General features: G+C 41.5%; 3 protein-coding genes across 3 annotated transcripts in view; all 3 read right to left on the reverse strand.

Annotated features, from left to right (window-relative positions):
* Positions 1–3,932: 3,932 nt before the first annotated feature.
* Positions 3,933–8,775, reverse strand: LOC310714126 (protocadherin gamma-A10-like). The gene is made up of 2 exons (XM_083519183.1): positions 5,990–8,775; positions 3,933–4,080 (listed from the first exon to the last, which is right to left on the reverse strand). Exons 1-2 carry the CDS (start codon positions 8,405–8,407, stop codon positions 3,961–3,963), a joined length of 2,538 nt encoding a protein of 845 aa, XP_083375309.1. The 5' UTR covers positions 8,408–8,775; the 3' UTR covers positions 3,933–3,960.
* Positions 8,776–11,353: 2,578 nt separating this feature from the next.
* LOC310713857 (protocadherin gamma-A12-like) lies at positions 11,354–13,777 on the reverse strand (the record flags this gene model as incomplete). Its single annotated transcript, XM_083518420.1, has 2 exons — positions 11,354–12,228; positions 12,619–13,777. The coding sequence occupies 2 exons, from the start codon at positions 13,775–13,777 to the stop codon at positions 11,354–11,356; spliced, it is 2,034 nt and encodes a 677-aa protein (XP_083374546.1).
* Positions 13,778–19,089: 5,312 nt separating this feature from the next.
* Positions 19,090–25,401, reverse strand: part of LOC310713858 (uncharacterized protein) — a 74,676-nt gene continuing 68,364 nt past the window's right edge. Inside the window, exon 4 of the mRNA XM_083518421.1 lies at positions 19,090–21,504. Within this exon, the coding sequence (XP_083374547.1) occupies positions 21,385–21,504 (120 nt within the window). The 3' untranslated portion in view covers positions 19,090–21,384. The remainder of the gene's footprint in view (positions 21,505–25,401) is intronic.

The raw sequence follows: 25,401 nt of genomic DNA on the forward strand, positions 1-25,401 counted from the left end.
TTTCATTCCTGGCCTATTCACTACTTTAGTTTAGACATTTTAGAAGCCCCATATATTTATATATTTTTTCATTTCTTACCACAAATAACTTCTAGAAATTAGAAATATATCTGATTTTATTGCCATCTTGTCCTTAAAACCTCTACCCAGTTTGACTAAAGGACTTGAAATTAAAAGATAATAAGCATTTTGCTTCCATATCTAGAATGAGCATACCAGGAGGACAACAATTTTGGCAACAATTTCACTAAGTAAAAGAGTTTATATGCAACATGGTTAACTACTTAACTGACAGCCTCCCTTACGGTCTGCAACTGTAGGAGCTGGAAAAGAATTTTCTGCTACCCAGCTTGGTTGGACAACCTTACCTTGACTCTGGTCATAGGAGCCAACTCCTACAGGCCTTTGGCCCCAACAATTAATAATAATAATAATAATAATAATAATAATAATAATAATAATATTTATACCCCGCTGTGGCAATCACACAGGGTCCCCGGACGTTTGACGGTCTATTGATCCAAGTGCCACCACTGTGCTCACTTCCCCGCTTCCACCAACCCGTTACTCTCAGGTACACACTGAGTCCAGACAGTTGTTAAAATTAAATCAAATAAACAAGTTTATTTTGTAAGCATTAACAAGTATGGTTTCTTAGTTAATTTTCTTGTCAGTTTCTTATCCTTAGTTTCTTTACCGGCCTATACCTTCCTAATAACGTCTGACTGATTATCTCAACTTAACAGTTTCTCTCACTCTCTCACATCAGACTAGCCCAACCCACAGACTTATCCTCCCTCTCTCTTCTCTGACTCCAGACTGACTTCTTAACAACTCTAACTCTAACTCCTCCCCTTAGGTTCCTATAAGTTAGTCTTTTTTAAAAATATATATATTTTATTCAGGATTTTCTTGTTTTACAGAAGTGTAGTGCCTCGTATTTTTTTTTTACATGTAGCATTTTTACAAATCCATTTCATTTGTTGAGGCATTAGGGGGAGAGGAAAAGAAAAAAGAAAAAAGAAGGGGGGTGGAGAGAGGGAAGATGGATAGGGGTGGGGTCGGGTGGCAGTGTTTCTACTATGTTTAATGTATGTAGAGTATGTAGAGTCAGCGTTGCTTGTGGTGTTCACTTGTGTTCCTTTGGTGGTGAGAGGTTGGGGTTGGCCTAGGGTGTGATTGTTTGCTTGTGATTGGCTGTGGTGATCTTTGTTTTTGTGTGTGAGTGGGGTGGGTGGGTGTTTTGGATCAGGTTAGCCATATTGATTTGTATGCTGTTGGTGGGTTATTGTCACTGTCCTGTTGGGCTGTGTATGTGATAAAGGTTAGTCATTTTACAATTAGCTAACCCTTTCCTTATGAACCCAGTATGATGTCACACACCTAGGAGGGCAAATGCCACACCCGCCCATATGGCTGGGTTTCTCCAGCCACTCTGGGGGAAATGCTGGAGGGGGCTGGACCCCTACAAAATTGATGGGCATTCCCATTCAAATATGGGTGTTCTGCATCATGTGATCAATTATGCGGGGCAGGGCCTACACGAACCTTCACAGTATTTTATTCAAGTTGGCACACCTGATCAACTGAATAAGTTTGCTGTTTCTTGCCTATGCACATTCAAGGTGTGCTGGGAAGATTCTGCCAGGGCCATCTGCCTGTAAGGGGTTTGTTTGTTTTTGAGGGTGTGTGTGTGAATAAGCCCAAGCATTGTCCAAGAGTGCCACTCATCTGAGGTCCCCACAAGTCACTGGAAGGCTGGGTTAGATAAGCAATTCTTAATGCTTTGGGTGTTTTTGATTTCCACCTTCACTGAATCTGCTGGTCATATCTAATTATCTAGACCAGGGATAGTCAACCTGGTCCCTACCGCCCACTAGTGGGCGTTTCAGGATTCTAGGTGGGCCATAGGGTGTTCTACGACACAAGCTGAATCCTCCTTCCATCGAGTACTGTTGGGAGGTAAGGAAAATTTACCATCAAGAAAGATACATTAGTGGGTGGTAGGTATAAAAAGGTTGACTATCCCTGGTCTAGATGCTTAAGAAAATGACTTGTTTAATTTGGAACAAATACACACTCAATAGTGCAGAGTTGACAAAAATAACTCCCTTTAAGGCTGATCAGGGAACGAGAGTCAAAAGATTCCCACTTCACCTGCAAACAGCTAACATTGTACTGCCTGAGATACTGTGGGTTTCTCCAGGGTTTCTTCGGAGAGGAGACTTTCCAAGCTTTTCTGGAGATTATATGGATTGTACCTGAGATCTTTTGCACACAAAGCATATGCTGGGCTACAGTCTTTTAGTTTATTTCAGTTTAAATCCAAATACCTTGGTTTTATTAAGTTATGCATCAGAAACAATTATCTGATTATGTCATTTCCTTCTTACTAGCTGCTTATAGTTAAACTCATGTTTACCTTCTTAGTTTAACTCCTTACAGTTAAAATAAAAAAATTCCTTCCTGTAGCACCTTAAAGACCAACTAAGTTAGTTCTTGGTATAAGCTTTCGTGTGCATGCACACTTCTTCACGGCTACCTATCTGTAACTGGAACCATGGAACTGGAACCATGGAAGGCACCACATTGAGCCGCATGAAATGGAAGTCCATCAACCTCACGCATGCACACGAAAGCTTATACCAAGAACTAACTTAGTTGGTCTTTAAGGTGCTACAGGAAGGAATTTTTTTATTTTGACTATGGCAGGCCAACACGGCTACCTATCCTTACAGTTAAAATATTGCTTTGTTGTGTAACAGAAATAATTTTTACGCTTACTAACCATATGGTTGTGAGCATTTAAAGCACTGCCATTAAAATATGGTTCTACGCCTCATTCTGACATTCAAAGAAGTAGAAATGCTGGTGTACCTCCATCAACATTTATTAGATAATGCTGATTCATCCATCATTTTTTCAAATTAAAAGATCACAGGAGTCATGAATGAAATGTCTAGCACACAGGGTGTAGGAGCAGATGTTACTGCACACAGGCTAGAGCCTGTTTTACATGTTCAGTCATGGTAATGATTGTGGTGAACAGAGATTCCTTCACATCCACCAGAGTTGTATCTGAGAAATGCCATCCAGAGGAGCTGCTAAGTAGCAATGGAGCTTATTCATCTGCAGTTTACAAGAATCCTCAATGATCCAGTGTGACTTATTCCCAAAGCATTTCATAGAAAAATGACTTGAGTGATGGATTGATTATAGGACTGGAAGTTCCTGTGGTCCCATCCAGACTCTTTTGCTGGAATGAATTTTCACTATTGCAACTTAATGTTATTTGCAGCTTGATATTATCGGAGAGGTGTTCCCCCTCTATGTTCAACTCTTGTTGCCCACCACAGCGTCAACCCAGAAGGGGTAGTAAATTGGGTTCAGGTGGCAATAAGTACTTCCTTAAAGAAGAGAAGATCCCAGCAGCCTTGAAGGAGGCACCTCTGAGACTACTCCTCAAAAATATATGGATGATTCCCCACCACCACCACACCGCAATTGGCCAGTTGCTATTCCCCCTTTCTTGGGCAAGTGGCTTTACTAGACAGTGGCTTCTCAACCTCAGACATGCCTGGATGAAATGGATTATTTGGATCTATTTCAGTCTGAATTCTGTCATGGTTTGGGGGCACTTTGGTCACCCCCACAGAAAACGTGCTAGGAGAGGAACACATGGAGTGCAATCTTGTTGATTCTTCTGGATCTCTCAAAGTTTATCAATTTGATGTTTTGATATATCAATTATAATATACTTCTGAATCGTCTTCTGGTTTGGGGGCATTGTGTCCCCTTGGTTCTCTTCTTGCCTGTCATGTTAGTCCCAAACAGTTATACTGTAGTACTCCTGTTTCACTCCACAACATTTATCCTATTGAGTAACATGTACCCAGCTGTAGGAGGAAATTATCTAGAGATGATAATGAGGCATCATCACTATGCTTATGGCACCCAGCTCTATTTCTCCTCTTTGTCTAGTGTAGATGACACAATGAATGTTCTTAAAAGGTGCTTGGGATAGTAATGTGTTGGATATGGGCTAATAAACCAAAGCTCAGTCCAGACAAGATAGATGTTCTGTAGGAAGGCAATGAAGTTGATTAGTGATTCAGTGTTCATCCTGTTTTGTATAAAGTTGCTTTCCCCCCAAAATGTCAACTTTTCATTCTCTCTGCATTAGGATGGGAAAACAACTGGTGGGAGTGGGGTAAGAGTGAGAATACTATCACCATTTCATTCATGTGTAGAAAAAAACTAGAATATAGAATATAAATAAAGGAAAACTTCCATGCCTCTGACATTATGAACAACACTACTGATTTTGCTGTTACAAAATGATAGTAATAGAGCTCCATAACATGGAAATAACACCTTGATACCAATAAAACTTAACAATGGTAAAATAGAATAAAATTCACTAAATAAATTGATGCAAGATGTCTGCCAGTGGAACCCCATGTGCAGCTGCAATGTAGATGAGGTGCAATTTTTGCTATAAAGCAAGGGTTATATTGCCATCCCACAAATGCTGACCCACTGCCAGTGCCTACCCATCTACAATCTGTAGCATACTGCAACAAAAAAGTAATTTTAATATTTATTCCTGCCCTGCTACTAGGGGTGCTCCCCGTGGTTGGACTGCTCATCTGTCAGATGATCATTATGATAGGGAGAAATAGGGCAATGAAGTGCCTGGGCATGCCAGTTTAGTCCAACATGGAGTTAAAGATTTAAAAAGCTTGGCACTTTTAAAACTCTTGATTAAGATACAGTGGAAATAGTCTTCTTTTACTTTCCCAAAAAAGCATGTGATAGAGTAGAATGTGAGTTATCATCTACAATCATGAAAAAATGAACTTTAGTGTTGCAGATACACAAAAGCTCAGCTGCATTTTAAGAGGGTCTTATTAGAGAGCCCAGAGATTTTTTTTAATAGCCAAAGCACATACCAAATTGAGAATTTCACCAACCATTTTGCTGACCACATATGAAGTTGTTGTTTTATTCTTGAGCCCCTACTCCTGTGCTTCCCATATTCAGTCTATCACTTTCTCCTACAACGGGTTCAGCTATCTATCCCCTTACCTAAAATTCTCTAGGCATCTCCCACCTTGACTACTGCTATGTTTTACTCTCTGGCTTGGACTTTGAAGCAGATGAAGACCTCCCTGTTTCTTCTTATTTAAATACTGTTATGCCCCCCTTCTAATTCATGAATCCAGCATGGATTCAATTCCTGGAATAGTTAGGCTAACTTCCTGATGTGATAATGGCCCTCTAAGTATGGACCTTTAAGGTAACAAAGGAAGTGTCTCTGTGCTGCATGACAAAAGGTAGACTTCCCTCCCTCAACAAACCTGTAGTTAGAAAGATAAAGGCCAGAATTGAGAGTTTAGTTACATGAGCTGGAAGGTAGAAGAGAGTCTGCAGGCTGGGAAGCTGGGATACAGAGTTACGCCTGATTTCTGGTTGAATCCAAGGTTTGGCTATGGTGGAAGCAAAACCCCTCCATCATAGGCTCAGGTTGTATATATGTGTAAATAAACCATATATCATAAAGATACCACAGTCTCCACTGTCCCTCATTCCAAAAGGAAACACGAACACTGGGTAAGCACCTAGAATTCATGGAATCTCACATTGCTTGGAGATTGGGGTGGCAACAATACATATGAAGATCCACTTTTATTTAACCCAAACATTAAACAAAGGAGAGGTTTCTTAAGAAGTGAGTTAAACTTAGATTAAATGAGAAACAGCAAATTACAGTGTGAATTAAGTCAAAAAAGGCAAAATTATCTTCAAGATGATCAAGATTTTTAAATGTTTCAGTTCTTACGGTGATTCTTACAGAAACACTTGTTCAGTTGCAGTGAAGTTATTCTTGAACATCAAATTAAAGGTAAAAATAATTCAACTAGATAAATACTATATTGACATAAGGTCTTATAAAACCTTTTCAAAGTTTAGTGAAAGCAAAACATACCTGTTCGCAGCTCTGCCCTTCCTTATTGATATTTGAATCATTTGCAGTAAACTGAAGTCCAGAGATTTGAGAAGCCTGATGTCCTGCCAGTGTGTTTGTACAGCTTTCAATGGGGAAAAAAATCTGACTTTTCCGAGAGCCCGAAGTCAGTGAAAACTCATGGCAATAAGTCTGAAGAAATGCCCTGACTCCATCAATGCCGACAAACTGTGAAACAGGAACCCCATTTAAATTTACACTTCCAGTGTCACACAACTGAGAATGTCTCCACTTGCGAAGCCTTAGTACCAATAATACAAGGAGGAAAGTGAAGAACAAGCAGGAGACAAAAGCCACTGCAGTCACCAGGTAGAAAGTGAGGTCAGACTCAAGACTGATAGGAGCTGAGATGGTGCCCAGATCGGTCAGCATGTCAGGGATGTTGTCAGCCAAGACCACAGTGATAGTGACTGAAGCCGACATTGGAGGTTGCCCATTGTCCTTGACTAAAACCACCAGGCTTTGCTTGAGGGCATCTTTCTCCAGAAAGAATCGGGCTGTCCTGATCTCTCCCGTGTGGAGCCCCAGAGTGAAGAGCCCTGGCTCGGTGGCCTTGATCAGCTGGTAGGAGAGCCAGGCATTCTGGCCAGAGTCCGCATCCACGGCCACCACCTTAGTGACCAGGTAGCCTGGCTCAGAGGAGCGAGGGGCCAGTTCTATCCCTGTGGAGCCATCAGTGGGAGGGGAGGGGTACAGGATTTGGGGAGCATTGTCATTCTGGTCCAAAATGAAGAGAGTCACTGAGACGTTGGAGCTGAGTGGTGGAGAACCTCCATCCTGGGCCTTGACAAGGAACTTAATCTCTTTGATCTCTTCATAATCAAAGGACCGTAGGGCATAGATTACTCCAGTCTCAGAGTTTATAGAAAGGCAGGAAGAGAAGTAGGAGTAACTCATCTCACCTTCAGTGATTGAATAAGTAATTTTGCCATTCATCTCCCAGTCAGGATCAGTTGCTTTTAGTGTTAAAACAGAGGCTCCAGCTGAAGTATTTTCTTTAATTGAAGTAACATAGGACCTCTTTTCAAAGGTGGGTGGATTATCATTTTTATCTAATATTTTCAGCTGAATAGTGGTGGTTGTGGAGAGAGGAGGATTTCCTTTATCTGTTGCAATAACTGTAAGATTGTAATTAGATACATCTTCTCGGTCCAGGGTTCTGCCAGTCACTAAACTGTAATAATTATCAAACGTTTTCTCTAAATGAAATGGCGGGTTGCCAAAGATGGAGCATGTAACCAGCCCATTGTCTTCTGAATCCCTGTCTATTACTTTTAACAGTGCAATTACAGTTCCTTCTGGGCAGTCTTCACTCACAGCATTAGTAAGAGATGTGACTGCAATTTCTGGTGCATTATCATTTACATCAGTAATAGCCAACAAAATATTCGCTCGACCTGATAACCCTCTTCCGTCACGGGCTTGAACCTCCATTTCATACAAAGCACATTCTTCAAAATCTATCTCCTGCCTCACCCTTACTTCTCCAGTTCTCGGATCCAAATGGAAACTGTTTGAAGCCTTTTCTGATACCTGCCTGAATGCATATGTTATCTCTGAATTAATGCCTTCATCCAGATCAGTAGCATTGACTGTTACAAGCAGGGAATTGACAGGAATGTTTTCTGCAGTGGTCACTTTATAAACAGATTCTGAAAAAACTGGTGCATTGTCATTTGCATCTTCAACGGAAACTTTGATGTGTGCAGTTCCGGATTTGACAGGATTTCCCCCATCACTGGCTGTAAGGATTAAGTCATGGAAAGCTTCTGCTTCTCGATCCATAGACTTTTCCAGTACTAACTCAGCATATTTGGCTCCACTTGCTGTCATTTGCACATCAAGGAAGAAGTGTCTGTTAGGGCTGATTTGATAGCTCTGTAAAGAGTTCACTCCTAAGTCTGGGTCCTGTGCATCTGGAAGAAGAAATCGAGATCCCACAGCTGTATTTTCTCGGATATTTAGCTGCAATGTCTCCACTTGGAACGCTGGTGCATTGTCATTGATATCTTCGATTTCAATTTCTACTGTATAGACTTTTAGCTGCTCCTGAATAAGAATCTCCAGCTTCAAAATACAAGTTAACAGACGTCCACATATTTCTTCTCTATCTAGTCTTTCATTAATATATAAATGACCATTTTGGAAATTGAGGGCAAAGTATTGTGTCCTACCTTCTGTAATAATCCGGACACCGCCAGGCAAGAGTTGCTTCATATCCAATCCCAGATCCTGTGAGATATCCCCAACAAAAGAACCTTCCTGCAGTTCCTCAGGAACTGAATAATGGATCTGTCCAGTAACTGCCTGAAAAACAGCTAGCAGCACAAGGCAGGATGACTGTCTCCTTCTATCCAAGAATATTTGTATAGAAGCCATTTCAGCCTCTGCCAGGTCCTATCAGTCCATAGATAACAGGCACCAGTGTTTAAACTAGGCTCTCTTAATAGACTAATGTGCCTATTTAAGTCTTCCTTTTATTTTCCATCAAACAAGATCCTCCTTTTTCTTTTAGGTCAGAGATTATAATAAACCTTTTGTGTTTTTGCTTCTCGGTGGTCTAGCTGGTTCAATCCAGTTTCTCTCCTTATTGGTGAACAGTGACACCCAATGGATCAGTTGGTAAATGCAGTGTTTTAAAAAGCTTTGCAAAATAACATTTCATTCCTTTTTATTTAATAATAGGTATAAAAACAAACTTCCATTAACATACTGCATCCCGTCTAGAAAGCTCAATGGAGATTGGATAAGCACCACAATGGATGAGTAACACAGTGTACCTCCTCATCAACAGGATTGTGTCAAAAGTAATCAGTGACTATTGATCTAATGACAATTTCCACCTTATATATATTTTTAATCAACCTAATTCAGAGTACAGTCACATGGGTTTTTTTGAAGTGTCTTCTTCCAGTGTGGGAGTAGGGTTGCTGGGATGAGGGAGAGAAGGGGGAGGAGCCGTATGTGTCTGTTTGGAGATGTGGGCTCAGATTTTACGCTACATAGCCTTGCCTACGCCTTCACTCAGATGTAACCTGCTGGTGAATATTTAGTGTGTGGGGTGGACAGATCCTGAAGCTGAGGCTACAATACTTTGGCAACCTCATGAGAAGAGAAGACCCTGATGTTGGGAAAGATGGAGAAGGGGACAACAGAGGACGAGATGGTTGGACAACTTTGTGGGGTCAGTTTCAGCTTCTGCAGCCTGAAGACATGGACAGGGTGCTTGCAGGGATACCCTCTCAATCCCTGCCCATCTTGGCTGTTGAAACTGAGCCTGGGGCTTGACTGGATGGGTCCAAGCGGCGTAGGTCTTTATTTTTATTTTTGCATGAAGGAGTGGCACTTGCTGACTTAAAGAAGTTGGTGTGGGCACTACTGAAAAAGCCAGCCCTGGACAAATTGGCTTACAGCAACTATTACCAAGTCACAAGTAGTTTCATTCTGGGGAAGGTGATTGAAAGAGTTGTGGTGGAACAACTGCAACATGAGAATGATTTTCTGGATCCATTCCTGTCTGGTTGATGCCTGGGTTCAGGACTGAATAAGCCTTGGTCTCTCTGATGGATGATAATCCTTGATTCTTTTGCTTGATATCTCAGCAGCTTTCAGTACCATTGATAAAGTGCACCAGTGAAGACATCTTGGACCCTGCCCCCTCTCTGGTGTATGCAGCAATGTGAAAATGTGACTTGAAATGTAGCTAGGAAAATCTACCTCGCTGTGTTTTAAGCTGCTAGTGTTTACATAGCCTTAGTTTACACCAACAGAAAGACATGGCAGCCAAGGATGGTATAAAATTCACTAGCTCCCAGGGGATTAGAAATCTGCCCTTTCCTCCCTCAGTGTCCTTTCTACCCAAGCACAGGCATCTCATCTTAAGAATCATAGCCAGTGTGGTGTAGTGGTTAAGAGCGGTGGACTCGTAATCTGGTGAACCGGGTTCGCTTTCCCACTCCTCCACATGCATCTACTGGGTGACCTTGGGCCAGTCACACTTCTTTGAAGTCTCTCAGCCTCACTCACCTCACAGAGTATTTGTTGTGGGGGAGGAAGGGAAAGGAGAATGTTAGCCGCTTTGAGACTCCTTAGGGTAGTGATAAAGCGGGATATCAAATCCAAACTCTTCTTCTTCATGGTGGGAAAGAATCCATTTTTATATTGTGTTGCATTGCTTTCAAATGGCTAGTGGAGTGCAAGTAGATTCAGGTTTGATGGTCAGTCTCAGCTTCAGGTTTTGGAGGGCCCTTGGGAAGAACCTTGCTCAGTAAGCCATAATCACCAGGTGCCAAGCTGGAAAGGACAGGATATCCTTCTGGTCATTGCCTGGTCTGACCTGACCTAAGGTACAACCACCTACTAACTAAACCCAGCTCACTAATATATGGAAACTTCTGTTTTCAATTCTGGTGCCTCAACTGTGGTCCAGCAGAGTTTTTGTAATGACAGTAGAAAAGAAGTGTTCCAAAAGTGGGGAAGGCAAGAAGAAATGCCAGCAGAGAACTGAAACCAAGGATTGATCAGTTGTAGCCAGAGTTGTTGAACGTTAAGGAAAGTTACTTTGTTTGCAGCAGCAAATATTTCAGTTGTCTGCTCTATATATCTAAAACCATCTTTCACCAGAGATTTCAAGACAATTTAGAAAAATTAATTAGGGCAAGTAGAACAATAATAAATACACTCAGCTCTTGCCTCCTCCAGCCGTGTTCAATGACCAGAGGGAGAGGTGAGCAGTGGTAGCTGCACATTTTCCTCCCTCCTATCTCTGCTCATTGACTCAGAGACAGCATCCGAACAAGCAAGGAGAAGCACCTGGAATCGGAGACCTCAGGGATTGCTCGTAGGCCCCTTGCTGTGGCCCAATAATGCCAGTTCCCAATGCCAGCTTGACTTCGGATTGTTTAAGCAGCTACTTGCCAAGAGCAACGAACCTCTCCCTGGTGATATAGATAAATCCAACCCAGTAACGAACCCAAATGACATCTATTAAGGAAACACTTTAATAGGACCTTTTGTCTGCAAGTGTTTTTTTCCTTTATGCCCATTTCTTTCCCATTGCTTGCCACTAAAAAATTCAGCCATGGTCCCTAGACAGCAAAGAAAGTGCAAAGAAAGCGGGGGGGGGGGGGGAATGCCACTCACTTTCTGAATTTATGGAGTGCAAATCACCTAATGTTTGGTGGCGTGTTACTGAAAATACATGGCTAATTTAAATACAAATCCACTTTGCACAATTCTTAGCTCAGTGCCCAATGAGCTCTGCAGACTGTATCACATTCAGCTTGTTTCTGCTTTGTACATTGTAAAATGTGAGCAATCTTAATTTTAGAAAATGCAACTCACCTGCTCAGAGTTTTGTCGTACTGTATCAGTGCTTGGATCTCCCATAGTTAATAAAGGACCTAGATTATCAGCAGCTGGATGAGATGAGAGAATATCTGTACAACTTCCAATTGGAAAAGCAATTTTATTGTTTTGGGAGCAGGTAGTTAGTGAGCCATCAGGGCAGTAAGACTGAAGAAAAGCCCGGACACCATCAATGCCCACAAACTGTGAAACAGGTACTCCATTGAAATTTCCAAATCCTGAGTCACACAATTGTGAGTTTCTCCACCTATAAAGTCTAAAAGCTAGTAACAAAAGCAGAAAGGTGAAGAACAAGCAGGAGACAGCAGCTACTGCAGTCACCAGGTACGAAGTGAGCTCACCATCAGATTGTGGGTCTTCAGATGCTGAGATGCTGCTCAGGTCTGAGAGGATTGCAGGGATGGTGTCAGCCAGCACCACAGTCAGAGTGGCTGAAGCAGAGAGAGGTGGCTGCCCATTGTCCTTGACTAAAACCACCAGGCTTTGCTTGAGGGCATCCTTCTCCAGAAAGAAGCGGGCTGTCCTGATCTCTCCCGTGTGGAGCCCCAGAGTGAAGAGCCCTGGCTCGGTGGCCTTGATCAGCTGGTAGGAGAGCCAGGCATTCTGGCCAGAGTCCGCATCCACGGCCACCACCTTTGTGACCAAGTAGCCTGGCTCAGAGGAGCGAGGGGCCAGCTCTATCCCTGTGGAGCCATCAGTGGGAGGGGAAGGGTAAAGGATTTGGGGAGCATTGTCATTCTGGTCCAGGATGAAGAGAGTCACTGAGACGTTGGAGCTGAGTGGTGGAGAACCTCCATCCTGAGCCTTGACAAGGAAATTAATCTCCCTGATCTCTTCATAGTCAAAGGAGTGTAGGGCATAGATTGCTCCAGTTTCAGAGTTAATTGAGAGGTAGGTAGGAAGGAAGGTATTTTTGACTTTAGTCTCATGCTCACGTATTTGAGAGTAAGTCCCATTGAGCTCACTGGAATTCACTTCTGAGTAGACTTTCTTAGCACTGGGCTGCACAATATCTCTTTTGATGATAGAGTAAATTATTCTGCCATTTTCCTCACAATCAGAGTCATGTGCCTTCAAAATAGTAATGAATTCACTTCTGTGGTTATTTTCCTCAAGATAAAAAGTGAATGCTGTATTTTTAAAGGTGGGTGGGTTGTCATTTTCATCTAATATTTCTAGTGGGAAGTAAGCAGTTGTTGAGAGAGAAGGAATCCCTTGGTCACTTGCTATTATTGTGATGTTATATTCTGAGACCCTCTCCCTGTCAAGGACACTTGCAATCTCCAAGTTGTAATAGTTGTCAAATGCTTTCTTCAAAAGAAACGGAAGTCCTGCTGGTATAGAACATGAGACTTCTCCATTTTCCCCATCATCTCTGTCATTTATATTTATAAGACCTATTACAGTTCCTGGAGGAGAACTTTCTTCAACCTTGCTGAAAAGTGGTGTAATTGCAATCTCCGGTAGATTGTCATTCGCATCCATGACTCTTATGACTACTCTAGCACGAGTAGACAAGCCAGCCCCATCTTGTGCTTGGACTTCCATTTCATGTGCTATAGATTCTTCAAAGTCAATATTCCCAATGACTGATATCTGCCCTGTTGCGGAATCCAAGTGGAATATTTTGGAAGCTTTGTCTGAAATTTTTCTGAATGAATACATTACCTTTGAGTTTATTCCCTCATCAAGGTCAGTTGCATTCAGAATTAACACGTGCGACCCTTTAAGCATGTTTTCCATAACGTCCGCTTCATACAGAGACTTACTGAAAATAGGAGCATTGTCATTTACATCTGCAACAGCAACACGGATTTGCACAGTACCAGACCTGGCAGGTTCTCCTCTGTCAGCAGCAGTGAGAATTAGTTGGTGCACTTTTTGTTCTTCTCGATCTAACAGCTTTTCAAGGACTAGTTCTGCGTATTTGATCCCATCAACTCCAGTTTGTACATCCAAGGAAAAGTGTCTGTTGCTACTGAGATGGTAGCTCTGGAGAGAATTCGTCCCTAGATCTGGATCCTGAGCCCCTGGTAAAAGAAACCTTGCCCCAAGACCTGAGTTTTCAGCAATTGTTAATTCAAACTCCTCTACAGGGAAGCCGGGTGAGTTGTCATTGATATCAGTTATTTCAACTTTAGCCATAAAAAACTTCACTTTATCCTTCACAAGAATCTCAAAATTTAACAGACATTTTTCTACCTGGTGGCAAATCTGCTCCCTGTCAATTACTTCCTTGATAAACAAAAGTCCATTTCTCAAATCAAGTGAAAAATATTGCTTCATACCTCTGGAAATTATCCTGGTGTCTCCACTTGATAACTCCTTCACGCTCAGTCCAAGATCCTTTGCAATATCTCCTACAAAAGAACCTTTCTCCATTTCCTCAGGAATCAAATAATGTATTTGCCCAGAAGCTACCTCCCAGACCATCGCCAGCACAAAGCAAAGCACACTATTCCTTTGATAGCACAGAATCCTTCCAGCCATTTCCAGGTAGAATGTCAGATTGTTGTGCCCTTATTGTCCAGTTTGGACCTTACAAAGGTTCCAAAGGCTCCCTAGATATTTCCTCCTGCAAATCCAGACTCGCTGGATGTGAGCTTTGTGTATTGTTTGCGGAATGAGAGCAGAACAGGGATTTGTAGTTCTTGGCTTATGAGCAAACAGCGACACTTAGAGGTTCAATGAATAATTACACCAGTTTTAGTCCTTCCTCAGTGTTTTTCTGGGCAGGGGGAAGACTTCAAGCAAAACCCAATTAATTTTTGATAATAGTCTATTATTCCTAAGGAACACCAAATAGCAACTAGTCATGTGTACCAATTTGCTTTACAATTTTTAAGTCAACCTATGGAAAGATGCTGTTATGTTAATTGTTCTGATCTATCTCCCAATTTCATGCCTATGGTGCTCAAGGTTTTCTTACATCTGATGAACTGGTCCAGAAAACTGTTGTTTCTTTCTGCAACAGGCTAAGATGACTAGCCCTCTGAATATGTTTCCCTATTGTTCCTATTTCTCATCAGTAATAATAATAATAATTTTATTATTTATACCCCACTGATCTAGCTAGCTTGCCCCAGAATACTGAAAATAAACACCGAGCATGCAATAAATCCATATATAATACTGGGAGAAAGCAAGTGAGAGGGGACAGATTTTGAACTATGTAAACAATCGTTTTTAATTTTCTATTTTCATTATCAGTGGTAGAAGGGGAGTATGTTTAGTAAAACAGTGAATTTTTAAGTGTTGTACAATGCATGACTGCAGTGACTACATTATTACATGAGCACTGCATTATTTATATACATTCATTCGAAATAAGATGGGTTTATGAAGCATTCTATATCCACCCACCATGCTGATGAAGAATTCTATGAAACAGTAGCCAATATCTGGAATTACTGTTCAGTATTGGACATCATAGGGACGTGGGTGGCGCTCTGGGTTAAACCACAGAGCCTAGGACTTGCTGATCAGAAGGTTGGCGGTTCAAATCCCCGTGAAGGGGTGAGCTCCCGTTGCTCGGTCCCTGCTCCTGCCAACCTAGCAGTTCGAAAGCACGCCAAGTGCAAATAGATAAATAGGTACTGCTCCGGTGGGAAGGTAAACCGTGTTTTCATGCGCTGCTCCTGTTCACCAAAAGCAGCTTAGTCATGCTGGCTGCATGACCCAGAAGCTGTATGCCGGTTCCTTCGGCCAATAAAGCGTGGCCAGAGTGGGCCACGACTAGACCTAATGGTCAGGGGTCACTTTATCTTTTTATTGGAGATCATTGTTGAATACACAAAGCTTCACAGTTTGTCTTCCACCATACAAAGTTTGGTACCTCGCTTTATTTAAAGATTTTCAGAGACTTTGAGACTAAAGATTTCATTTTGAACTTTTTATGATTTGAAGGAATTCTATAAAGATTGTCTATTATATTTTCATTGTTGATGTTCTCTTTGCAACACAGGGGTTTGTTTGGATACCAGCTGGGACCCAGGCAGCTGAGCCAAGCCAGACAGATCTTAAGCTGGTTTAAGTCGTGGAAAGTGGGTATGGTTGGGGAGGATCCGGGGGAGGACTTAGGCTGGATCCTAAGCTCATTGAGAATGGTCAGATAACCCAGGTTAGCAAAGTAGGTTGGCAAGGAGGGTGATGTAACCCAAACACCCACTTTCAAGGCTTGTTTTCCCTCCGCCAGGCTTAGACATGCTTCAGAATGGAGTTTGGCTTTGGCATATTTTACCCCAGCTTAACTTTACACCAGGTTTTTATGTATAGGATTGCCCTAACCCTAACTTTGCCTATGTATTACTAAGTGGTGCCCCGCAAGACAAATGCCTCGCAAGATGAAAAACTCGCTAGATGAAAGGGTTTTGCGGTTTTTGAGCTGCTTCGCAAGACGATTTTCCCTATGGGCTTGCTTCGCAAGACAAAAACGTCTTGCAAGTTTGTTTCCTTTTTCTTAACACCATTAATACAGTTGTGACTTGACTTCGAGGAGCAACTCATAGAACGCGGTGTGGTAGCCTTTTTGAGGTTTTTGGTGATTTTTGAAGCTTTTCCAAAACTTTTCCGACACCGTGCTTCGCAATACGAAAAAACCGCAAGACGAAAAAACTCGCGGAACGAATTAATTTCCTCTTGCAAGGCACCACTGTATTTGTTCTTTGAGAGCCAGTGTGGTGCAGTGGTTAGAGTGTCAGGCTAGGACCTGGGAGACGCAGGTTCAAATCCCCACTTGGCCTTGAAGCTCACTATGTGACTTTGGCCATTCACAGTCTGTCAGCCTAAGCTACCTCACAGGGTTCTTGTGAAGGCAAGATATGTATGACCTCCTTGAGCTCCTTGGAGGAAAGTGGGATACAAATGAAATAAATGAATAATACATTCAAATAAAAGAAAGAAAATGAATCTTAGTTCCCCCCCCCCCAAACAAGGGAAGAATACCGGGTTGATATTTAACCTTCTTGGGGCACAGTTCAAATCCTGATAAAAGTCGGAAATACCCAAACATTTCTTGGCATATCTGGCATATCAGGATTTGTGTAGTGCCCAAAAAAGGTGAAATCATATTTAAAGAATACTAGTTAAGCCCCTTGTTGAATCAAATGCAATAGGAGCTCAGGAATTGGACAAAATAGAATTTATATCGACTTGGACATTGTCAGAATAATGTAATTGTCAAAATTCCTGTTCCTGTTCCAGAACTTGCCAACCTCGATCTCTCCCAAACAATTTAAGATCTGGCCAAGTAAATATATGCATGGGGGTAAAAAGCCCAGAGTCAACAATCAGATTCTGTAGATTCCAAATTTACAGCCCTTACTTTGATGCAGTTCAGATTAGACATTTATGTTCCTCAATCAATAATGAAGATGGCAAACCTTGTGTCAGGATAGTGTTATTGCACCCATCTTACAGAGCAATTCCATTTCTCCCAAGAGAACAAATTTCCTTACAACTTTCTAACCCGTCCCTGCAGGTGGCTCTCAATATCTGGAACTTATTACAGCTAAATCCCTTTGCCTTTACTATTTCTGTGTAAACAACTTACCTATCAAGGAGAAACGGATCCCAGAAGTGCACTAAAAACTGGTTTCAGTATAATCAATTAATGCACTTCCTGTTAGATCTGGGGATAGCAGCCCAGGCAACCTGTGGTTTTGTGGGAAATATGATGTTTTTGTTGGGAACCAAGACTATGTGAACTAGACATTGCAGCCACAGAAGATGAAATTGTGGGTGAAAAAAAAACTTTTTGCTCCTTGTCAGTCCATATATGAGAAATTCTTTAAAACTGATACCTAAATGGTGTCTTACTCCCATGAAACTTTTCAGAATTACTAATACAGCAAGCTCACATTGAAGGAGATTATGTGGTGAACTTGGGACTTACCTTCATATGTGATGGCACTGTCCAGTGGAACAAATCTTTTCGTCAAGTGTATTTTCAGAGATTATTCTTAGCACAGGTTAACCTTTGAAGATGGCACCAGTTTTAGCTGTGTTAAACTTTTCTGATAGTCCTAATCAAGATGTGTGGTTTAAAGATCTAATACTCCTACTAGTGGCTACATACCTAGAAGCAGAACACAAATGGTGGACTCTGGAGGGTATATTCCTAAACTCATAGGTGTGTCTGGAAAATGGCTTTAATCAAAGAATTCACATGTCAAACCAGAATCATAGAATCATAGAATCATAGAGTTGGAAGAGACCACAAGGGCCATCGAGTCCAACCCCCTGCCAAGCAGGAAACACCATCAGAGCACTCCTGACATATGGTTGTCAAGCCTCTGCTTAAAGACCTCCAAAGAAGGAGACTCCACCACACTCCTTGGCAGCAAATTCCACTGTCGAACAGCTCTTACTGTCAGGAAGTTCTTCCTAATGTTTAGGTGGAATCTTCTTTCTTGTAGTTTGGATCCATTGCTCCGTGTACGCTTGTCTGGAAAATGAAATAAACTTTGCTTTCCGAAACTGATTGCATGATCCTTACTTATACGGGCTGCTGCATATTTTATTTGTTTGGGAATGTATATTTTTACCTGTCTCTTCATTGGAGGGGATTATGGAATTAACTTGGAAACCCAGCAAATATCCTAAGGCTTAAATATTAAGGTAGTGAATACCTCATTGTTTATGTAAGAACTGGCACATCTCTTAACCTGTGGTTAACAAGGGGAGCCATTGTGGAGGTTCTTTAGTTCAATGTGGAATCCAACATAATAAAGGAAAATCTTTGTAAGCCTGGGAGATAGGCAAACAGAGGGCTGCTACTTAGGAGTAAGATTCTCCTGAGAGTCTGGTGAGTTGAAGGACTGCTTAGTCCCAGGAAAGTAGATGGTGCTTTAATTGGCTTTATTTTGCTATTTTGCTCCAAGGGGGGTGGTTTTCAGTAACTTTTGCATTACACATCTTTCTTTTAAAACTCCATATTTTTTCCCGTCTTTCTAAACACTTTATTTGTTTCATAACCAATGTGGTCTCAGCTTATTTTAACACCCTCACACTTAGAAGCTATGTCACATTACCTCAAAAGGCATCAGGGAAACCCCAGGAAATTAGAAGACTGATAAGGGAAGGCCTTGTGGGAATAACCTCTTGTCACTACACTTGGTAGCAATCCGGGAAATGTTCCAAGGACTTAACTGTGACTTTGTTGTTGTCTTCTTATGTTTGATTGTTTGAAGACCAAGTTATATGGTGAAAGTTTGAAGGAGGTAGGTATATATAATCTGGAGAAGAGAAGATTAAGAGGACATGATATCTGTCTTCAAATGTTTGAAGGCTTTTCACTTCCTTCTTTTTTGTGTCTTATCTTACTCTGTGCACTTGTAATTTTGTGCTTTTTATTTAAAGTGTATGTATGTGTGTATAGGCAGCAGGGTAAGCTATAAAGTATCCCAGCAGTTAGTAATACAAGTAGTGAATAATATAGTCAAGCTGAGGGAAATTGACAGAATGCCTTCATTCTCCAGGTGTCCTCTAAACTCCCATCCCGATGTTTATTGTAAGGAAATGGCTCTAAATTATTACAACTACAATAGGTTGGTAAAGCAGATCAGGGAGAATTTCCTTCCTCTGGTCCATGCCAGGTCTGTAAAGCAAGCTATGGTTTGTGGCCTTGGTAGTTTGCCTTGCTGATGCTTGCTGCCCCACCCTAGGGATCCTGTTTCACAAAGCATTTCCATCCATAGATTTTAGAAAGTGATTTTATTATTTTATGAACATACAAAAATGATATTCAAATCTAGCAAACAATATGTAAAAGTACACAGCATCTTTTTCATCTTCTCATAACAAAAAGATGACCTTGACAGTGCATAAAAAGAAATATGTGCATTCTATATCTTAAAACTAGCATGGTTCCCTGCTGATTCCAGTTGTATATAAATTGCACTCTTTCCTATCCTGTTTCACTATAATACTACTTGCCACTTCCTTTCATCCACAGACTTCAAAATGCTTCACTATTGTGAATTTTTGTCATTGTAAGAATATAATACCATTCCCAAAACACAAAGGTTTACTGAAAATTCTATTCCAAACTGCACAACTACATAACCACATAACTGTGAAACCACACTGTTATAATATAGTCTATAATTCCTGTTTTAGAGTGTTTACAGTAGCAGTTTATCATAGGCTGACAGCTGGGTTTAACACTAAATTGTCCCTGTCACTGTAGAGAATGAAGATTGGAATCAATTTGGTGTTAAGTCCATCTAGTCACCACCAGAGTAGTTCCAAACACCATAAATAAACCAACATTAAAGGCCAGCTTTAAATAATGTGATTTAGCATAGTTTACATTGTTCTTTTCAAATACAGTATGCTTCATTATTCCATTGCTGGAAAGAAGTATTGATTAGCTTGCAAACAATTTCTCAGCATCAGCCGCAGTGTTTGAAACTCCCATTTTTCTAGGCACATTTTGCGGCAGAGAATTTCATTAGCACGAGCAGTTTCAGAGCTCTGGGCACACTTCTGTGACTAAGATTTCAGATTAAAACTGCAGAGTGGAAGGAAAAGAGGACCTTTTTCTGTCTCCCTGCTTCCAGCTACTCTCTGAAAACTGGAGAAGAGACCATCTTAAGAATATCAGGGGGTTGGGCAGGGGAAGGACTAGACCATGTGAAAAATGAGCATAATATTTTAGATGCAGTTCATTTTCAGTTTTGTATTCTTCCTATAAAAAAGCATGCCTAGACATTTCATTGTTGCGCCCATAACTAGGTTTAAGGTTCCTTTTAGCTCCTAGCTTTCATATCTCAGTTTTTAACACTGGCCGCAGATTGTGGGTCAATTGCAGGAAAACAGGAATAGTTAAATTTCAGAGAAAACATGTGCACATGTATGTGTATGCACACATGCAGTGTGTGTATGTGGACTCGACAGCCTGGTTTGCACATAACATTAAGCTATGGTTTATTAATTTATGGTTCATTAAACTGCAGCTGACTGTTATGTGTGAACCCAACTCAACAGTTTAACTATGGTTCATTAACCAAAATTTGTAGCTGGTTTATATATCTTAGTATTAACCACAATGTAAGCGCTACATGTCAGCCCGGACCTCCTCCAAAAGCTACAGAGCTGCAAGTGATGAGTGGCAAAAATTTTAAACTGTTCTCTAGGCTTGACTGCTCTCGCTTGTGCTTTTAACTGTTCTGTGATATAATAATCAAGTGAGCATCTAGATTTAGTTCAGTGTTATGTGCAAACTAGGCCAATGAAAGAGAAGTTGTTAACACAAATATAGCTACAGGAAACGATAGAATTGAGCATTTAGACAGGAAAGTGCACACACAGTGTAACTATGACTAGAAAATAAAGTGTAAATTCACTGAGAAATGGAAGTCCTATGTGCAAGCTTCGCTGAAATAAATGGGAGAAATATTCTCTTCCAAAGCTCCCATTCCTTTCAATGTCCCAGTGGACTATGTCCAGACTTCTCCCCCTTACTGATTATACTCATTCATTTGTCTCGTTAGGTCTTCAAATGAAGCTACTGGATACTACTAACAGCTGCATTACAACCAGAAAACAGAATTTCTGAGAAATTGCTATAACCATTGAAAATATTTGAAGGAAAGCAGCAAAGCTAGCATAAAAGTAAACTAAGGAATAATTACAACAATGAGCATGCAATAAAGTCACCTACATTTCTTTAACCAGCTAGATCAAAAGAGCAGTGGGCTACTGTAAAATCCTACAAAGCATAAATATAATTGTCTACTAGGTCAATGTATGTGGACAATCCAGCTACACATTCTCCTACATAAGCTCCATCGAAATGAATGAGAACAGCACAAGAGCATTTCTGTTCTTTTCTATTTGCTTGCACAAGAGAGTTTCCTGGTATCTTTCTCCTTTAGGCAGAGGACCCATATTTTTTCAGGCCAGGGGTCAAGTTTCTTGCATGAGACTTGATCATTTGGTTATTTGTCTTCAGAGAAAGAAAGATGGATGGAGTTGGTTGTCCTCATCTATTGATAGGTAAGCCAGTCATTTTGACCACAGTTTATATTTGCCCCAGTTGCCTGATTAACAGTGCAACCTGGGGCTCCGGATCTGGGAGCAGCATCTTCAGAGAGTGATGCTCTGGCCTGCAAAGGACATAAAAAAGTGCACTGTAATTTTCTGAAAGCTGATGTGGTTTTCATTAGATAAATGCTGCCAAGGCATTAAGCTGCAGTAAGAAGAGTGTAATGAAATGCCATGCTTACCAGATAGGAACATAACAAACGTTTTCTGAAAACCCAAAATATGAACTGTGACTGTGCGATACAACAACGTTATACTGCCAAGGATGGTAGTACTATGAGTTTGGTGACAATCCCGTTTCTTTTCAGCTTGAATGAACTCAATACAATGCCTGAGATCATAGCAGGGCACTCATTATACCAAAAACAACTATACCTTTTGTCCAGCAGCAGCTTTGTAGCATTAACGTTTGCTACGAACCTCCATTCCCAAGCCTTCTTTCCTTCATTAGAGTGACACAAATAGTTGTTAGCTTGTTCACACAATCTGTACCCTACTTTTCTATGAGGCAGCTCACAACATTTTCAATAAAACAAGAATAAAATCCAAAATCAGGAAAGCAGCCCAGCTCAAACTAAATACACCAGCTAAGAGACTTTTGCCACAATTACTTACCAACAATCACCCAAAAAATAATCTACAGCTAAGCCAAGGTTTGGCTTAGATGGTGGAGGAAAATGGAGCATAGCAGCTGATCTAGATGTGCAGGCAAATATGCACGGGAGGACACAACCCTTAAGGCATGCAAGCAATGTTCAACGTATTTTATCAGCCATACTTTGACCGCTATGGCAGGGAATGATTCCTTCCTGAAACCCTAAAAAGTGTTTGCAATGCTGGGCTAGAGGGACTAATGGTCTGGCTTGGTATGGGCCAACTGAAGTTTTCAAGTGCTCTGCAAAGACAGTCCCAGGTTAATTCACATTATAGCAGTCTAATGTGGGTATTACTTTGACGTGGGTCACTGTTGCCAGAAAGGGCATGGCTGGCACACTGGTCAGAGTTAATGAAGAGGTTCTCCTGCTCAGACTGCCACCTGGAGATCCAGGAGCCTCCTCCCAAATAGCCCCAGTTCCTAAGAGGGAGGTGCACAATGCCATCACAAACAAGTTATGATCTTGGATCCTGACAGTACTTCCTTGTTATCTAGATGAAGTTTCAACTTTTGTTCTATCTCTATACGCCTCTTCTTTCTCCAGTATCACTCATGGAGTTTAAATGGCTGAATGAAAGATGTGAAGTTACTGCTCTAGTTACTGCGCACCTTAGCACCAAACGAATGACTCCTCATAATTGTCTGCATGATTCTTTTGAGTCTTACACCATACTTTAATAATGAGTTTTTATCTTCATAACTCTCACCATTTAAAAAAAAAAATCTTTTGTTTCCCAAATGGTTCTCTTACCCGGTTTCTGTTCAGCCAGTTTTAGTCTTCCATGGTGCTGTTGGAAATTGGGACTTCCTTCCGGAAGATTTATTGTATTGTTCTAATCCCCATATTCACACCAAGGAATGACATATCTTCAATAACCTCCCATAATTATCATTCTTCCACTCACCGTATATTCTCCTCCCCTTTAGCAAGAACATAATTTACACAGAGCATTCAGAATATATTCATGAAAAGTCTCATTGCCAATAATGTATTCCAGTTTCATTAATTCACAATCTGTCTTACATTTCTCTGAAATAATATTTACTATTTAGTGATGAATATATTGGATTCTCAATTTACTACCCTATTTAAGCCCTATATAGCAAAACCCAATTGATTTGCAAATTAAGCCTCCAACTTAAAGCATTCTCTCATTTCAAAAAGGCTTCCCTTAGGTAAAATACCCTAACTCAGAGTTATTTTCAGAAGTGGAAAGAATGAATTTCTGGGTAAATGTGATTAATGAAGTTTGGTACTCAATGGACAGACATTATATTTGAAGAATCTGCAACGAAATACTGAAATCCATTTTCACAAATGACATGTAAACTGGTTTTTGTCTTTCCCATATATGTAATATTAAATCTGGTCTGAAAGTTTGGGGAATGTGCAGTGCAACAAAAGGAGGGAAGTATATTGTGTGAGTGTTTTGACTATTGATCCAAACCCCTAAAATGTATTTTATATAATTGACTTTTCATTTCTATTCTTTGTATACAGTGGTACCTCAGGTTACAAACTAAATTTGTTCTGGAGGTCCGTTCTTAACCCGAAACAGTTCTTAACCTGAGGTGCGCTTTCGCTAATGGGGCCTCCTGCTGCTGTCATGCCACCGGCACGCGGTTTCCGTTCTCATCCAGGGGCAAAGGTCAGAACCTGAGGTACTACTTCTGGGTTAGCGGAGTTTGTAACCCGAGGTGTTTGTAACCTGAAGTGTTTGTAACCCGAGGTACCACTGTATCGTATTGTTTTATTGCTATGGTCGATGGCTGACGCAAATGAAGATTCATTCATTCATTCATTGTGTGAGTGAACCTCATTCAACACAAGCATACCTCACTTAGCACTTTGTTGAATCCCATCCTTAAAAATTAAATATTAGAAAACAAATTCCCAACAGTGTTCTCACCTGAACCCCGTGTTGACTTTCACCTGCATGACTGGGGACTCCATCAGAATCATTGGAACTCCTTGGATTCAGCTGAGTGTTAGGAGGCTCCACAGAGAAAACAGGAAACAGGGGCCTGAGAAACCTGAACTCGCTGTTCAGAGACCCACCAGCTAAGCACACCTCATAGTTGTAAGCCTGGGATAGAGATCCAGCACCAGAATCCGCAGAGATCTCCTGGGAATCAGGTCCCACCGGGAAATTGGCTGCAGAGTTGTAGGTTCCTATGAACTTTTCACGTTTCTGCAACTTGATTACAACAAACGCCACCACAGAAATGAGAAAGATGCTTGAGATGGCAGCCAAGCAGATGATCAAATACATCGTCAGGCTGGGGTCTTCCTCCTCCGCTGTTTCCTCCTTTGGGAGAGCCACACTTTTCAGATAAGGGTCAGAGAAGCCGTCCACTAGGAGGATTCTGAGCGTGGCAGAGGTGGACTGGGGAGGATGGCCGTTGTCTCGGACCACCACAATCAGATTCTGCTTGAAGCTGTCTCGGTTGCTGACCGGCCTCAGGGTGGTCACTTCTCCATTCTGGGCCCCCACCGTGAACAGACCCGGCTCTGTGGCCTTCAGCAGCTGGTAGGAAAGCCAAGAGTTCTGCGCAGAATCCCTGTCCACAGCCACCACCTTGGTGACCAGGTAGCCAGTCTCTGCCCCTCGGGGAACCAGGTCATTCGAGGGGGAAGTGCCATTCTGGAGAGGGTAGAGGATGAAGGGGGCATTGTCATTTTCATCCACGACCTGAACGCGGATGGGAACTTCTGAGCTCAGTGGAGGGGAACCTGAATCCACAGCCCTCACCGTCACCTGGAAATCTTGTACTTCCTCATAATCCAGAGACCGGATGGCATACAGGTTCCCCGTTTCAGAGTTGATAGAGATGTAAGAGGATGTGGGGCCATCATTGACCTTCCCAGGCAAAAGCGAGTAGGTCACTTTGGCATTCTGCGCTGTGTCCAGATCAACAGCATGGACCGAATTGATCAGAAGACCAGGAATATTGTTTTCTCTTAACTGCATTTCATAGAATGCCTTTTCAAAGACTGGAGGGTTGTCATTGACATCTGAGATTTGCACATGAAGTATTCTTGTGGAAGTGAGTCTGGGAGAGCCTCTGTCTGTGGCTGTAATGGTGATGTTATACTCAGAGGCTTTTTCTCTGTCCAGTGGTTGTTGGGTTACCAGCTGGTAATAGTTGTTCTCTGTGGGTTTGAGTACAAATGGCAGGTTGACTTCAGTGGTGCAGGCAGTTCTGCCACTGTCTCCAGAGTCCACATCTGTGACACTAAAGAGGGCCACCACTGTCTCTGGGGGAGAGTCCTCAGGTAAGGGACTGGTGATGGATGTGATGG

Source organism: Podarcis liolepis (genome assembly GCF_965112155.1).
Source record: "Podarcis liolepis genome assembly, chromosome: 8".
In the NCBI taxonomy this organism is placed as follows: Eukaryota; Metazoa; Chordata; class Lepidosauria; order Squamata; family Lacertidae; genus Podarcis; species Podarcis liolepis.

Excerpts from the sequence above, each read along its gene's own strand:
- LOC310714126 (XM_083519183.1), bottom strand. The coding sequence starts at position 8,407 with ATGGCTTCTATACAAATATTCTTGGATAGAAGGAGACAGTCATCCTGC. Across the intron at positions 4,081-5,989 it reads AAGGGCAGAGCTGCGAACAG|AACATCTATCTTGTCTGGAC; the intron begins GTATGTTTTGCT and ends GCCTTCCTACAG.